At 34.3% G+C, this 16,205-nt stretch overlaps 1 protein-coding gene across 1 annotated transcript; it reads left to right on the forward strand.

Moving 5' to 3' along the window:
- The first annotated feature begins 2,273 nt into the window (after positions 1-2,273).
- Positions 2,274-9,326, forward strand: LOC149801674 (uncharacterized). The gene is made up of 2 exons (XM_089955948.1): positions 2,274-2,391; positions 6,238-9,326. Exons 1-2 carry the CDS (start codon positions 2,316-2,318, stop codon positions 9,030-9,032), a joined length of 2,871 nt encoding a protein of 956 aa, XP_089812074.1. The 5' UTR covers positions 2,274-2,315; the 3' UTR covers positions 9,033-9,326.
- The last annotated feature ends 6,879 nt before the right edge of the window (positions 9,327-16,205 follow it).

Genomic DNA, 16,205 nt, shown 5'->3' on the forward strand with positions numbered 1-16,205 from the left:
CAATAGGAAGTGACAATAAATCATCTAGAGTTATCAGCATGTACGTAAGGTTGCAATATTTAACGCACCATGTTTATATTTCCAAATTAACTACGTTTCCTAAGCTGATCACCTCTATATCACATGCCACTCTTTAATCGAATCCGGCAAGATCATAGGATTGGAACGGAACGGCCTTATCTGTTTTGCTTTTCTTCCTTCCTTGCAATATTTTAAATATAATGGTTCTAGATCTTTTAAATCATACGATTTCTAAACTTTACACAACAGTAGAACGGTCATATTTGGTTTAATGTCATTATTTAAGAAAAACCTATCTGTATCTCATGTCACAAATAAATAAAAATCAATTCAGTCTAAGCCAGCATAAACAAGACTGGATCGGTCATGCCTAGTTTTAATTTCTATGCTGTTTTGGTAGTGAAGCTGCTGATATATATGTCCAATTATTAACCAGATTAATTGCTAAAGTTTGTTTGTTGAAGGTTTCTTAGTAGTCTTTTCATACTTAACCTGCAGATTATGAATGATGTTGAATGCGTATCATAAATGAGTTAAGACGTTATGAATTATTTAAGGCTGTAGCTTTAATATTCAGTTGGTAATAGTAAATCTAAGGCCGGTATGGCAAAAATAAATATGTGCCAAAGGTATGTAATAACTAACCTTAGTATCCCGTTTTATTAGTATCATGTTTAACTATGTAATAATCTGCAACTCTGTTAAACTACGAAACCCAGACAAGCGCAATGGCGAGTGAAAAGTTAGAGAATAGACAGAATGTTGTCAATAAATCAAGTTAGAAAAAGGTTTATAAAATAATTTCTTATGGCCACTTAAAGTGACTTTCGATCCTGCCAATTTATGCACGAGATTGGGCAAATCTCAAGTTACATATCAACTTTCAAGACCATATTTTACTATGGTCAAGTAGGAAATTTGGCATAAAAGAAGATTACATTATTGAATATAACTGAAGTACGCCTTGAATTTCTCCAACAGTTTATTATGATAGAACTAGAATGTGACAATCGAGACTTATATACGATACACAAATATTGACACGAAAACAAATGAAATTAGCAATTAGTTTGATGGTCATGGGCGCAAGAGCTGTCTATATATATATATATATATATATATATATATATATATATATATATATATATATATATATATATATATATATATATATATATATATATATATATATATATATATTCCTCTCTGCTCGGCTTCGGGATCACCATAATGTTTGTCACTATTATCACGTTACTTCTTCTTCTTCTTCTTACTATTATTATTACCATTATTATTAAAAAGCGGACATTACAATGGTATTATTTTGTTTCACATAGCATGCTCTTTTGGTCAATACATACCACCATACCTTGCATTAGTATCTGCCTTCCACGTGTTTATGGCAATCCGAAATGTCTTCCTTTTTCATGCAACATGTGCAGAAAAAATCTTATGTTCAGTATCTCAACTTTTAAAAACGATTTCACTTTGTATTGCCGGACAATGGATTATTGATTAGTGTCAATGGTTCTTTCTTGTATTATTACGTATAACTCTATATTTATTTACACTGCTTCAAGTCTGTATACAAAATGTTATAGAATTATTTAAGTGTCACGCGATGCGTTATTGACTTAAATTGGACACCATTATCACCATAATTTAACTCCATTAATTATCATTCTTTTCATACTACTTAAATATTTCAAATAGACTTTAAATATTCAGCTCTTAAAATAAATATGGCATAAATAGTATTGTTGATTCGTTTTAAGCTTCCACGCATGATTGGATGTTAGATTATATATAGATACAATTATTTTACGGAGATAGGATGCAAACACAAGATTAGGAATGGGTCATGCTTTATGGTGCAGTTTCGGGCCATCCTTTAAAACAGCTGATTACTGTGTACTGTTTTGCATTACAGTAGATTATGTAATGTGCGGTGAGGTTTTATCAAGATGTCAAAAGCAAGCAAAATTGCATGGCAACGTGCACAATAAACGACAATTTAGTGCCAAATAGCAATGCCTACCGTAATCATTGCAATAAGATGGTGGCTTACGACTGACAGTCACTCCCTCTGCTTAAGAACAGATTATTTCGAAAACACTGTATGTTTTAATGGGATAATTCCAATTGCTTTCACTCTCGATTAATGATTTATTTTACAAAGGTCGCAGGTCAAGCTGCAGCGATGTTTCAGATATTTTGGTTATACAGTTTGCACGTTATATCTGTTTAGTTTCAGGATCCAAGTTTTCGAATACTCACTGGAAGAAACCCAAGGAATGTGGAAATCTCCATTACTGCTACTGTGTGGTCTTTGCTCATGGACCATATCTGTAATAATTGGTCCTATCGACAGTAAGTTATTCTTTTTAATTTTAGTAGAATTCCTTGTTTATAGAATTCGTTGAACCCGGATGTTAGAAAAGCACGGTCAGACGGTAAAGATTTGATTTGTAAATTGGCAAATTTTCATATTCAATTCATGGTGTCTGCACATATATGCCGGAAGAAAAATTCAGAAATAAGTCAAGCAAAAACACACAAAAATCAATAAATAAACCAAAGTACCAAAGAAAACCACAAAATATATTATGAGAAACAAGTGTATCAATACAAAAAGGTCTAAATTGATGAGAGCAAATAAAAACATAAAAATCTACAAAACGCAGAGGTTTTGTTGGATCAGCATAAATTACTGCTTTTAATTTTACTAGAATTCCTGTTTTTAAATATTTGTGTTGGATGACAGTAAATTAATGTTTTTAATTTTGCTAGAATTCCTTTTTATAAATAATTCATTGGAGCCGGATGTTATAATGGCATGATAAAAGGGAATGATTTGATTCATAAAATTGCAAATTTCCATATTAAAAATTCATACTGTGGGCATCTGTATTTAAGAATATATATATATATATATATATATATATATATATATATATATATATATATATATATATATATATATATATATATATATATATATATATATATATATATATATATCCTTGAAAATTACTTTTTACAGAGCATGTACTATATTCTCATCTATGAAAACGACATTAAAAAATATATGCAGATACAATATTCTTAAGTTTGTGTTAAGTGTGAACATAAATATGTAAATATCAAAGTGAATAATTTATTCACATCAAACAAGGAAATTTTAAACTTTGGCATGCTGTTTGGATGCAACATGACTTTTTAAAAGCAAACGAAATCAACTGAAAATGCACAGCTACAGATGTAGTTCAAAACGCAAACAGCATCTAAAATCATAAGGATGCAAAATTGAACCAAACGCAGAACAGCTCTTGGGGAACTTTTTGTCCTTTACTCCATAGTTTGATGAAGAGGTATGAAAGTGGTATGCGTTCTAAAACTTTATTTACAGTTACATATATGACTTTGATGTTTAAATACATATGTACCAATGTGTCTTAAAGCATTCAATTCTTCAAAGGAGCAGAATCTGTGGTTAAATTATTCCACAAATGGAATTGAAGTCAAGATCCACATTTCACTGAGAATAACATTTCAAATAGTATAGGATAATGGTATTATTTACTTATTTCCTTTTGATTCAGGTCAAATTCTCAATGAGTTTGTATTATATTTGATAACAAGTTTGGATATGATATAAATTAATATCAAAATGTTGAGGATGATAATGTGATTGCATTATTTATTAAAATGGATGAAGGAACTCGTATTTAATTATGTAATTGGCAAACTATTGATCGTTCCAAATTTTGAAACAATAAACATGATATTGAAATATTATTGAGAAAATATCTATTATAATAAATGTGGTCTTTAACTTGGTTCAAGATTCAGCATTAGATTAATATAATCACAGAAAGGTAAACAGAAATAATGCTAGAAATATATTAAGTATCAATTTAAGTTTTGGTCTTGCTGGGCATTGAATTCGGAACTAAGGAGATATACATGTAAAAAAGTGTTTATCAAGTAAGTTAAATTTGATTTCTTTCTTGTGTCTCAATTTATTACGCCTGACGTAGGAAACATGACAATTGTACCATATTACCAGCCTGGCCTCTACATAATATTAGTAAATGTGTTTTTGTAATGATTTTGAAAAACATTTTGTGAAAATTTAATAATAGTTTTCGGAACGATTAAAGAATTTATGAAATCAAAAATTCTATTAAGAGAATAAAATTACAATACACTTCAACTGAATATGTGTAAAATTCAGATTTTTTTTCTAGATACATTGCTGATGGAAATTTCTGGATAAACCTTTTCATCTACTTCATTTATAAGAGAAACTTGTACAAGAAATAGAGTCCTCATATGTTGGTTCTATAAGGCCTTTAGTTAGAACCGTTAGAAGCGATTTTAAAAATAGATGCTTCCCGATAAGTTCACTAGCAGACGATATTATACTCATTATAGCTGGACGATTGGAAACCTAGCAGTTTTACCTATATGCGATCACCAAAATTTACCATTTTTAACAAGGCACTCTGAAGCAAAGTCAACATGCAAATCACAAATATAGATACCAACATAAATCTTGCTTTGCGTTCTGTTTATGTATATAAGTTATGTTAAAGTATCTTGAGATTCAATGAAGTTATTTCAACTTCCAAAATCCATATAAAGTCAACTGTAAATCTGCCCGCTGACCACAAATATGGCGGCTGATGACGTCATTCGGGAACTATCTGAGAAATGAAAAACCTTCGAGAAAGTAATATTTGATGCAGAGTGAAACGGGTTCATGAGGAGGAGAAAATGACAAGATAATTCTGCCATCTCAACATTAAAAATAATGAGAATAAAACAATTATATAATTAATCAAAAATGCAAATGAAATTATAAATATCCAGTTATTCATAAAGACGGTGCCATTATCCACACAAGTGAAACAATTATCCACAAAAACAAAATATTGATGGTGGGACGAATCACTGACTTAAAATTCGCTCATAAAGAAAAAATTACCTCAAACACGAGAAGATCCTGTAAAAACAAATTTGTGGATGTACTGACTTTTACTAGTTAACTAGGGTGCAAGTTTTCAATAGGAAATGGATTGAATATAATGCAATCTAAACTGGGGATATATTTTCAGATCAGGAAACTATCAATGTTTGTTTATAGTTTTAAAGTCAAATATGGTTTCAACACAAATTATTTTGTCGCTCTGAAACAATTATAGGTGTGTAGCAGTTTAAATTTAAGAAATAAAACTATACAAAACAAGCCAGGTGAAATATAAATGAGATGTAAATCTCTGGTAATCTATGAAAGGTTTAAATTTAAGAAATAAAACTATACAAAACAAGCCAGGTGGAATATAAAGCAGATGTAAATCTCTGGTAATCTATGAAAGGTTTAAATTTAAGAAATGGAACTATACAAAACAAGCCAGGTGGAATATAAAGCAGATGTAAGTCTCTGGTAATCTATGAAAGGTTAGTAGAAATTGAAATTACTCATTCTTTTGCTTTATGTGTCCATTGTTGAATTGTTTAACCGAAATACATGATACAGATGCAGAATCTTAAAGCAATGCATTCAAATATAATAGAATATTTAATCCGGGTCAGTGCGTGTTATTTTAGATTTTTTCCTGCAATATATTATTCCATTTTGCTTAATATGCAGATGCAGAGATGGATGACTATTGTCCCTATTAAATACGTGCACACATTATATTAAAGTAAATAACATTTCCAATAGTAAACACGAAGTTTTAATTACTTTCATATAGAAAACACATTCGATTATTTGAACGATTTTCAGACTGCCATAGGAGTAACACAAAATGTACCTTTACTGTGTAGTAATTACCAATGATTAGTTTTGCGTTAGCTACAAGAGATTCATAAGTCGTATTTCGTTTTCGTTTATCATAAACTCCATCCAACGTATTTACAATTTATACTTTGCAACTGAACAATACAGTAAAATACTAAAAAAGCAATAGACGTTCGGCATAATACAACTTACTGCGTATCCCTATTAACCCTTTTGAACAGAAAAATAAATTTCCTCAACTATTGAAGTAAATTATTAAATGTACCATGTTTCCGTCGGAAACAACCTTAGTTGACGTGCTTATATTTTTTATTTCTTGGCTTATATGTTTTAAATTGACTGTTTTGCATATAAATTATTTTACCAAATAGAAACTTTTAGAAAATATTCTCCTATCTTATTTGTAGGTATGTGCGGAAATAAAATATATAATCCTGCATCTTCAATTTGCTGCTCTGGCACAATTCGGCCTCGGTCTGGGTCTCAGACTGAATGTTGTGGATCAAGAGAATATAACGTCAGCTCCTCCATGTGCTGCTCTGGCACAATTCGGCCTCGGTCTGGGTCTCAACCTGAATGTTGTGGAACAAGAGGATATGATGCAAGTTCTTCCATCTGCTGCGATGTCATAATTCAGCCTAGGTCTGGGTCTCAACCTGAATGTTGTCTAAGAATAGGGTATGATGCCAACTCTTCTATGTGCTGCTCTGGTACACTTCGCCCTCGGTCGGGGTCTCAACCGGAATGTTGTGGAACAAGAGGATATGATGCCAACTCTTCCATGTGCTGCTCCGACACAATTCAGCCTCTGTCTGGATCTCAACCTGAATGTTGTGGAACAAGAGAATATGACGCCAATTCTTCCATGTGCTGCTCTGGCACAATTCAGAATCAGTCCGGGTCTCAACCTGAATGTTGTGGAAGAAGAGGATATGATGCCAGTTCTTCTATGTGCTGCACTGGCACAATTCAGCCTCGGTCTGGTTTACAACCTGAATGTTGTGGAACAAGAGGATATGATGCCAACTCTTCCATATGCTGTTCGGACACAATTCAGCCTCGGCTAGGGTCTAAACCTGAATGTTGTGGAACAAGAGGATATAATGCCAACTCTTCCATGTGCTGCAATGGCATCATTCACCCGCGGTCTTGGTCTCAACCTGCATGCTGTGGAACAAGAGGATATGATGCCAACTCTTCCATGTGCTGTTCGGGCACAATTCAGCCTCGGTCTGGGTCTCAACCTGAATGTTGTGGAAGAAGGGGATATGATGCCAACTCATCTATGTGCTGCTCTGACGCAATTCAGCCTCGGTCTGGGTTGCAACCTGCATGTTGTGGAACAAGAGGATATGACGCGAATTCTTCCATCTGCTGCACTGGCACAATTCAACCTCGGTCTGGGTCTCAACCTGCATGTTGTGGAACAAGAGGATATGATAACAACTCTTCCATGTGCTGTTTTGGCACAATTCAGCCTAGGTATGGGTCTCAACCTGAATGTTGTGAAACAAGAGGACATGATGCAAACTCTTCCATGTGCTGCTCTGGCACAATTCAATCTCGCTCAGGGTCTCAACCTGCATGTTGCGGCACAAGGGGATATGATGCCAACTCTTCCATGTGCTGCTCTGGCACAATACAGCCTCGGTCATGGTCTCAACCTGCATGTTGTGGAACAAAAGGATATAATGCCAACTCTTCCATGTGCTGTTCTGGCACAATACAGCCTCGGTTTGGGTCTCAACCTGAATGTTGCGTAACAAGAGTATATGACGCAAACTCTTCCTTGTGCTGCTTTGGCACAATTCAGCCTCGGTCTGTGCCTCAACCTGCAGCTTGTGGAACAAGAGTATATACTGCCAACTCTTCAATGTGCTGCTCTGGCACAATTCAGCCTCGGTTTGGGTCTCAACCTGAATGTTGCGAAACAAGAGTATATGACGCAAACTCTTCCATGTGCTGTTTTGGCACAATTCAACCTCGGTTAGGGTCTCAACCTGAATGTTGTGGAACTAGAGGATTTGATTCCAACTCTTCGATATGCTGCTCGGACACAATTCTTCCTCGATATCGGTCTCAAACTAACTGCTGTGGATCAAGAGAATACGATGCCAACTCTTCCATTTGCTGCTCTGGCACAATTCATCCTCGGTCAGGGTCTAATCCTGAATGTTGTGAAAGAAGAGTGTATGACACCAACTCTTCAATATGCTGCTCTGGCACAATTCATCCTCGATCAGGGTCTCAACCTGAATGTTGTGAAAGAAGAGTATATGACGCCAACTCTTCCATGTGTTGTTCTGGCATAATTCAGCCTCGGTATGGGTCTCAGTTTGAATGTTGTGGAACAAGAGCATATGATTCCAACTCTTCCATATGCTGCTCTGGCAGAATTCGTACTCGGTCTGGGTCTCAACCTGAATGTTGTGGATCACGAGAATATGATGGAAACTCTTCCATGTGCTGCTCTGACACAATTCAGCCTCTGTCTGGATCTGAGCCTGAATGTTGTGGAAGAAGAGGATATGATGCCAATTCTTCCATATGCTGCTCTGGCATAATTCAACCTCGTTCTGGCTCTTATTCTGAATGCTGTGGAGCAAGAGAATATGATACCAACTCTTCCATGTGCTGCTCTAACACAATTCAGCCTCGGTCTGGGTCTCAACCTGATTGTTGTGGTGACAAAGGATATGATGCCAATTCTTCTATGTGTTGTTCAGGCACAATTGTTACTCGGTTTGGGTCTCGACCTGAATGTTGTGGAACTAGAGGATATGATGCCAACTCTTCCATGTGCTGCTCTGGCACAATTCAGCCTCGGTCAGGGTCTCAGCCTGAATGTTGTGGAGCAAGTGGATATGATGCCAATTCTTCAATGTGCTGTTTTGACATAATTCAGCCTCGGTCTGGGTCTCAACCTGAATGTTGTGGAAATAGAGGATATGATGCCAATTCTTCCGTGTGCTGCTCTGGCACAATTCAACCTCGATCTGGGTCTCGACCTGAATGTTGTGGAACGAGAGGATATGATGCCATCTCTTTCATGTGCTGCTCTGGCACAATTCAGCCTCGGTTTGGGTCACAGCCTGAATGTTGTGGAACAAGAGTATATGATCCCATCTCTTTCATGTGCTGCACTGGCACAATTCAGCCTCGGTTTGGGTCTCAACCTGAATGCTGTGGAACAAATGTGTAAGACAAACCGGTCAATAAATGTTGCAATGGCTATGTGTGCTGAATGAACACAACATACATAGGGTTTACCTACTGTTTCAATCTTAACCAACTCGAAGGAGTGAATATTGCATACCCGTAATGACTGTATGTGGTTAGGACAATATAAGTCTTGGGACACGCAATTTGTTTTTCAAAAGTAATTTTTTATGACCTATAAATGTTGGGACACAAAATTAAAACAATTTTTCATGTACCATAAGTCTTGGGACACCTTCATAATTTGTTTGAAAAGTCATTAAATATATTAAATTTTCTTCTGTTTCCTTATTATTTCTACCGAATTTAAATGTATATAATTTGATGGATGACAAGAGTTGAGTACTAGCGAGTTGTTGTAAGCATTTTCAACAGTAACCTATCTTTTTATATTCAGTTTATTATTGTTTGTTTAAGCAATATTGCATTAGAATATTGTATCAATGCACCAGTAGTTATGTTTTTATTTGCCTTGAAAATGTAAATACCTACCATTTAGTTAACATGTTTACATCACGGCGTAACCGCGTGTACATTGACGATTTTGACTTGTACTGAATAAAGTACATCCCTTGGTCTCGAATTAGTGGCACAATTGCGCTAAACTTTAATATTACCTCCAAATACGATAAAGAAGTTTCCGAAATAATGCTCTGAATATAACTGTAATATCTTAAACACTCCGTCGTAGTTTGATTTGATGCACGCGACCCTAAATAAGTACCCGTTTACTTGGACCCGGTAATCGCGCTACTCAACCGAGCAAGTGTTCATACCTTAAATGATTGGCAATGGTAGTCTATGGTGAGGCAGTCCGATACAATTGGTTGTGGTGGTGGTGGTGGTGGTGGGGGGCTAAATAATTTACTACCTCTAGTATAAAGGGCATCTCATCCTGCTGAAGCCACTTCAGATTTTACAACAGTTAGTTCGTGTGGATTAATGTTGTAGTACAAACGGTTTACCGTTATTGCTGTCAGACGAAAATCCACCTTTTCACAAATCAGTTTCATGGTTCAAACAATTACCTGGTCTGTTGTGAGAAATAAAAGACAAATATGCCAATTATAAAGACAAGGAAACGCCGAAACAACCAGCTGTCCAAATTCAAAGGTGGAATATGTGTTACGATAAGCCGAAACACAACACTAAAATGTATCAATGATGATCGGTTATATGAATATACTGTATGCTGGTTATGCGACTTGGATAATTAAAGATGATTTGTCATTTCATATGATTTACATCTCTTAAACTGGATCGCTTATATCGCTGAAAAACGGTAATTCTTGAGCGCGTATGTCAAATTAAATAAAATAGCAATTGACGCATTTTTTTAGATGTGATTTGGGAGAATGAGATTTGGTAATAACTATAAATAAAGCAAAACTGCATTTAGTATTCTTGGGAATAGACAAGGATATACAATTTGCACTAGTGGGTACTCTTCTGTACACTCTATACAGTACCATCGCCTGGTAAACTCTAAGCTCCCCTGAACTTATTGACGATTTTGTTGACCTTTCTTTTATTTCATGTTGGAAAAATCGGAAAATAGGTACATGCAAAACAATAGCATAGAAACAATCATAGTAGTTTATAACAGTTTATTGCTGTAGTAGTTGAACAAGAGTTGGTCACTAGCTCAGAATGGCGATCTTGCCGATTTTGTCTTGACTTTTTGTTTGTACGTCTATAAGTATTGGGACACCGAAAATGCTATAATTATTAAATGCATATAAATCTGGGGACACGGAAAAAATAATTATTTGTTCGTGTCCAATGACATACAGTCATTATGGTATATTCACAGATAATAATGTATATGACGTAAGAGACTTATTTGGACAATTGACAACCTAGCGCTTTCTGTAGACAAAAAAAAAATTACCTTTCTACATATCATTTAGGTAACCTATTTGAAGTCGACGATAGTTGGTGTGCTATGTCTGGAATCGTCCTTATATACGTACTGCCTCAAACCTTAGTTGATTACACTCTAGTATTTTTAAAATTTCATGCTCCTGCATGCAATATGTTCCACGGTCGGGATACGGTTCTGAACTATTCATAATTTTTAGTAAAGAATAATAGTCTCCCTGTCCCTGGACCAAATATTAATTTGTTGATTGTGCAGTGATTGCTATGAAAAAAGACCACGATATTCAACCCAGCAGAAAGTCAATATCTTCTCCAAGAGGTTTCTTTGCGTTTCTGGTAGCACGAACCCTAAAAGAAATACAACATTGCTGCATAAGTAGGACGTTTTATTTTTGTATGCCTTAATTGGTTTTCTGCCATAAGTCCTTCAACAAAGGTATTAAGTTGTGTAACAATTTCGCTTCTAAACTTTATCTCTTAGAGGATTATACCTTCAGAATCACATTAGATAACCTACATGCATTTCCTGTCATTGGTAATAATGCCATATTTCAGATGGCCTGAAGAATTTCCCATTAGGACCATAGAGCCATTTGTTTTATTGTCCACTGAGATCATTAACTATTAAAGTATTAAAGCTCTCATAACCCTGTTACTGATCAATTCAAACGCTCAGTTTATTTATTCATTTTGTATAAATTTGACAATATAAAGGGAAAAAAATATACCAATCTATATGACTTAAGTCATGACTTTCTAATAATTTGTCACTTCGACATCAAGACAATTATCTCAGGGAGAAGAAATCAAGTAAGCACTTGTTATCTTGATGCACTCAGTCAATTATCAACAAAACTTCAAAAGAAGTAGCTCCTGAAATGCACTAAACCCCTCTGTTTACAACCATGGATATAATATAATATTCCAGAGGGTTGTTTTGTTCTCTGATGATACGATCAGTAGTCACATGAGGAGTGAAATCAAAGACACTGCATGGATGAATTTGCCCTCGGGCAATAGGTTTCCGTCTGAATCTAGCTGTAAACAGTGTACCGTTAGAAAGAAAGTTATATTTTCTTCACTCCCTATTTGAATTTATGTTTTAATTATGGCTAATATCAGTACCAGTAGAACTAAAAACTTTTGCATTCCATCATTTTCCAACCCTTTTTGCCACTCCTAAGTCAACTCTGATGCTCAATTATAAAGTATAAAAATGACTCATGTGTTATGACGGGGTCAAAAGGTTTCAATGCAGTAAGAGCATTTACATGTACATTTTATCTAAGTATCTTGTATATAAAGTTTGTTAAGTGTTTTACAAAAAAAATTGCCAATGAAACGATACATTTTTTACCCGGAAAACTTTGTTTTATATTCAGCGTACATGAACAGCTGGTGCATTTACCTGAAAAATTCTTAATTTACAAAAGGATACCAATCATTAACAATGTGTTTTTGTATAGTAAATATGCCATTATTGTATTAGGATATATTCTGTGGGGAATATTGGCAAGGAATGTTATAAGGCATGAAACATGGGTAAAAATAGAAATTAAAAACGGATATTTTGTGTAGCCTATCTGATGCTGTCCGAAGGTAAAACGATCCAAGATGCATTATGATGACCTACCATTGAGAGACGTTGCATAACGGTTCATGCGAATGTGTGACCCAGAAGTATTTCGTATATATGACACTCAAAGGCAGCAAAATCGTGTCGCCAGATTGCGTCAAATACTGTTAAAATTAGGTTTTACGATCATAAGCGGGAATGAAAAAAGTGGTTATATAAGCACTATGGTCTAAATAAAAGGGTGGTGCTTTCGATAGTGGTGATGTATGTATGTATGTATGTATGTCACGTGTTTAGAATCGAATAAACATTAACACAAGAAAGAGTGAAAACAACAAGCTTTGAAAAGTACAATAATTTATTTCCCGGGAAAAATTCTGTAAAAATGAAAAAATATGAACTTACGCTTTTATAGAATCAAATCCAAAATAATCCAAGAATACTCCAAGAATAAAATTTGAATAGTCCTAATAACAAAATGTTCTACTGATTTCACGTCCGAATCCCAGTGAAGAATCCAAGATGGAAGACGATGATGTATGCTGCAATCTGTATTGTTGAAGTCTACAATATCATGTACTGAAAAATAAAAACTTTAAAACTGACAAACAATTAAATTGAAATAAATATATATTAAATCAGATACAAGTAAATCAAATCAACACTTCCCCCATAACGAAAAAAGAAAGATTCATACATAAAGCTTTCCTTTTAACACAGACTAATTATACATGAGGTTAAAAAAAACTCATATAAATTGCACAGTGTACATGAAATAATACATTGTTATATACGGGAAAGTGTGTCTGCTTAGTAGTCTTTGAGTTTTATTTTTCATCTTGCCGATGAAAGTAAGGGGGTTTTGGTCACTAAATACAATACTCGAAGAAGGAGCTGAATTTAGGTAAACTTCAAAATGTTATAATGCCAATATCAAAGCCAGACATTCCTTTTCGATTGTTGAATACTTTCTTTGGTACTTATATAATTTCTTAGACAAATAGCACACTGGATGATCAATACCATTTTCATCTTCTTGAATCAAAAATCGTCCAACCCCAAAATCACTTGCATCAACAGATATTTTAAATGATTGGCTGAAATTTGGAGCTGTAAGAACTGGCGCGCTTTTAAGTATGGCTTTCAACTTGTCAAAAGCCTCCTGACATTTTTCAGTCCAAAGGAACTTTATGAGTTAAAGAATACTCATCAGCAGCTCGAGCAGCATTTTCGAAGGTTTTGATCTCATGCTCGTCAAGATAAGTCTTAATGTCACTATGGACACATTTTTTTTTAAATCTTTAAATAATACAAGTTGTTTGAGACTTTCATAATCTCGTTCAACTTTCTTGGCTAAGCACCATCTCTCAAATAATTGCTCTTTTTCTCTAGCAAATTCGACGTGAGTTTGTGCAGCTTCTTTCCTATAGTTTCTGAATTTTTACCGATAAGCTTCATAACCCCTTAGGATGCATTCTTTAACCACATCATAGTTACCACTTTGGTGAACTAATATTGAATTGTAGATATCACTAGCCTTACTAGTGAGTACACATTGTAATAACTGTGTCCAATGCTCCCTTGGCCATTTCAAATCTTCAGCAACATTTTGAAAACGAGTAAAATATTTGTCTACTTTTTTTTCTCTGAAAAGGGGCACTAATCTAATATTCTTTGCAAGGTCAAAATTTAAATTTGGATTTGAAGTATGAATGTGCGGTTCACTTTCCAGTTCTATTTCCTTCATTTTACATTGGTATTCCCTCTCTTTCTTCCATTTGCATTTGCTCTGTTTGTAACTGCATTTATCTTTCTTTCTCTCTTTCTTCTGCTTGCAAATACATTTGTTTTTCTTTCTCTCTTTCCTGTCTCTGTCTCCTCTTTCTCAAATAATAGCTTTATTTGTTCTTTTTGTAATAATATTTGTTCTTTTTCTTTCTCCAATTTCATTTGTTCTTTCTCTTTCTCCAATTTCATTTGTTCTTTTTCATTCTCCAATTTCATTTGTTCTTCTTTTTCCAATTGCAACTGCATTTGCATTTGTTTTTCTTCTTTATCTTTCTGAAGCTCCAGCTTCCTCAGCTCCAATTCCATCTTGAATTTTATTTCTAATTCCTTCATTTCTGTGTCAGAGTCTGATACAGACTTACTGACTGAAACCAAAGAACTTTTATCCAAAACATTCTTTTCTACCAAGTACTTAACCAAAATATTTCTTATTTCCTGTTTCGTAAAGGAAGCCTTTACTTCAGAAAGATCGTATTTTCTGGCAAGTTGAATCAAATCATCATTTTTGAAAAGATCTAATTGTTCCTGGGTAGGATTTGAAGGAAAGATTTCTACTTTTGATGACATTGTAGAAAAAGTTTACCGATTTCACTACAAATTTAAAAAACTAGGGGAATTCAAATTTCAAATAATCCAAGAATAATCCAAGAATAAAAGTTTAGTAGTCCTAATGACAAAATGTTCTACTGATTTCACGTTCGAATCCCGACGAAGAATCCAAGATGGAAGACGATGACGTATGCTGTAATCGATATTGTTGAAGTCTACAGTTCCTTGTAGAAACAAGAATTATCACTCCGGTTTCTAATAGCTGAATAACTTTTTATATAAAAACCTGTCCTTGTTCCACATTATTACATGAACACATATTTTCCAGAAAAATAACAGAATTAATCCTTTTGAATCCCAGTAATTTGAAACAACTCCAAACAGCACAACATACAACTTCTACTGTAACGAAAGACCCAGCTGCAACTGAAATTAATTCTCATAAACATGGGTTATATCGTATTCTTCACGTAAACAAGGGGTCACGTGATCATCTTCTCGAAGGTTATAGAAAGCAAGTACTTGTTACAGATCACAATTACACAGTGTGACCCTGACGAAAACCAATCATTTTACTCTAGGAAATAAAAAAAATAAAAAATTGTTTACACCTTAAAGACAAAGTCCCATCATGACCTCGAAAACAACCGTTTTAAAATAAAATAGAACTTGTTTACGATGGTTGCAACAAATTTTGAAACAAGGTAAGGATTTAGTTCAACACCTGGTGTTTATAAACTAACAGTCAAGGTCAAACTATTTTCTGAAAAAAGTGTCATCTCTAGTGAATAAATTTACATTAAAATATCATGTAATGAAAAATAAAAAATTGAAAACTGACAAACAATTCAACTGAAATAAATATACATCAAATCAGATACAAGTAAATCAAATATACAAAACAGTATGTATGTATGTTGTATGTATGTATGTATGTATGTATGTATGTATGTATGTATGTATGTATGTATGTTTTGTATGTATGTATGTATGTATGTATGTATGTATGTATGTATGTATGTATGTATGTATTGACAAAATAGTTTCATAGGAGAAAAGGAATGCATTCACAAAGTTGTAATGATACATTATTCAACAGACAGGTTTTACCACTCCCCCTTCCGTCCAAAGATTAAAATTACTGTTTAAGGTACATCATTAGACTGTGGCTCCGTCCTTGTGTTTATTACAATGCCGTGGAAAGTGTTTGTCTGCAAATATTTAGAAGTGACCAAGTCGCTTTCGAACACTTGAATGATAATTAAACTCAAATGATGCGAGAGTTAAATTATATACCAAGATATCATGCTACTTTACGTCACCTGTAAATAATTAATGTTTCGGCTGAAATATTCTCAGCTA

This window comes from Sinohyriopsis cumingii, chromosome 4 (assembly GCF_028554795.1).
Source record: "Sinohyriopsis cumingii isolate HCF-2022 chromosome 4, ASM2855479v2, whole genome shotgun sequence".
Classification (NCBI taxonomy): Eukaryota; Metazoa; Mollusca; class Bivalvia; order Unionida; family Unionidae; genus Sinohyriopsis; species Sinohyriopsis cumingii.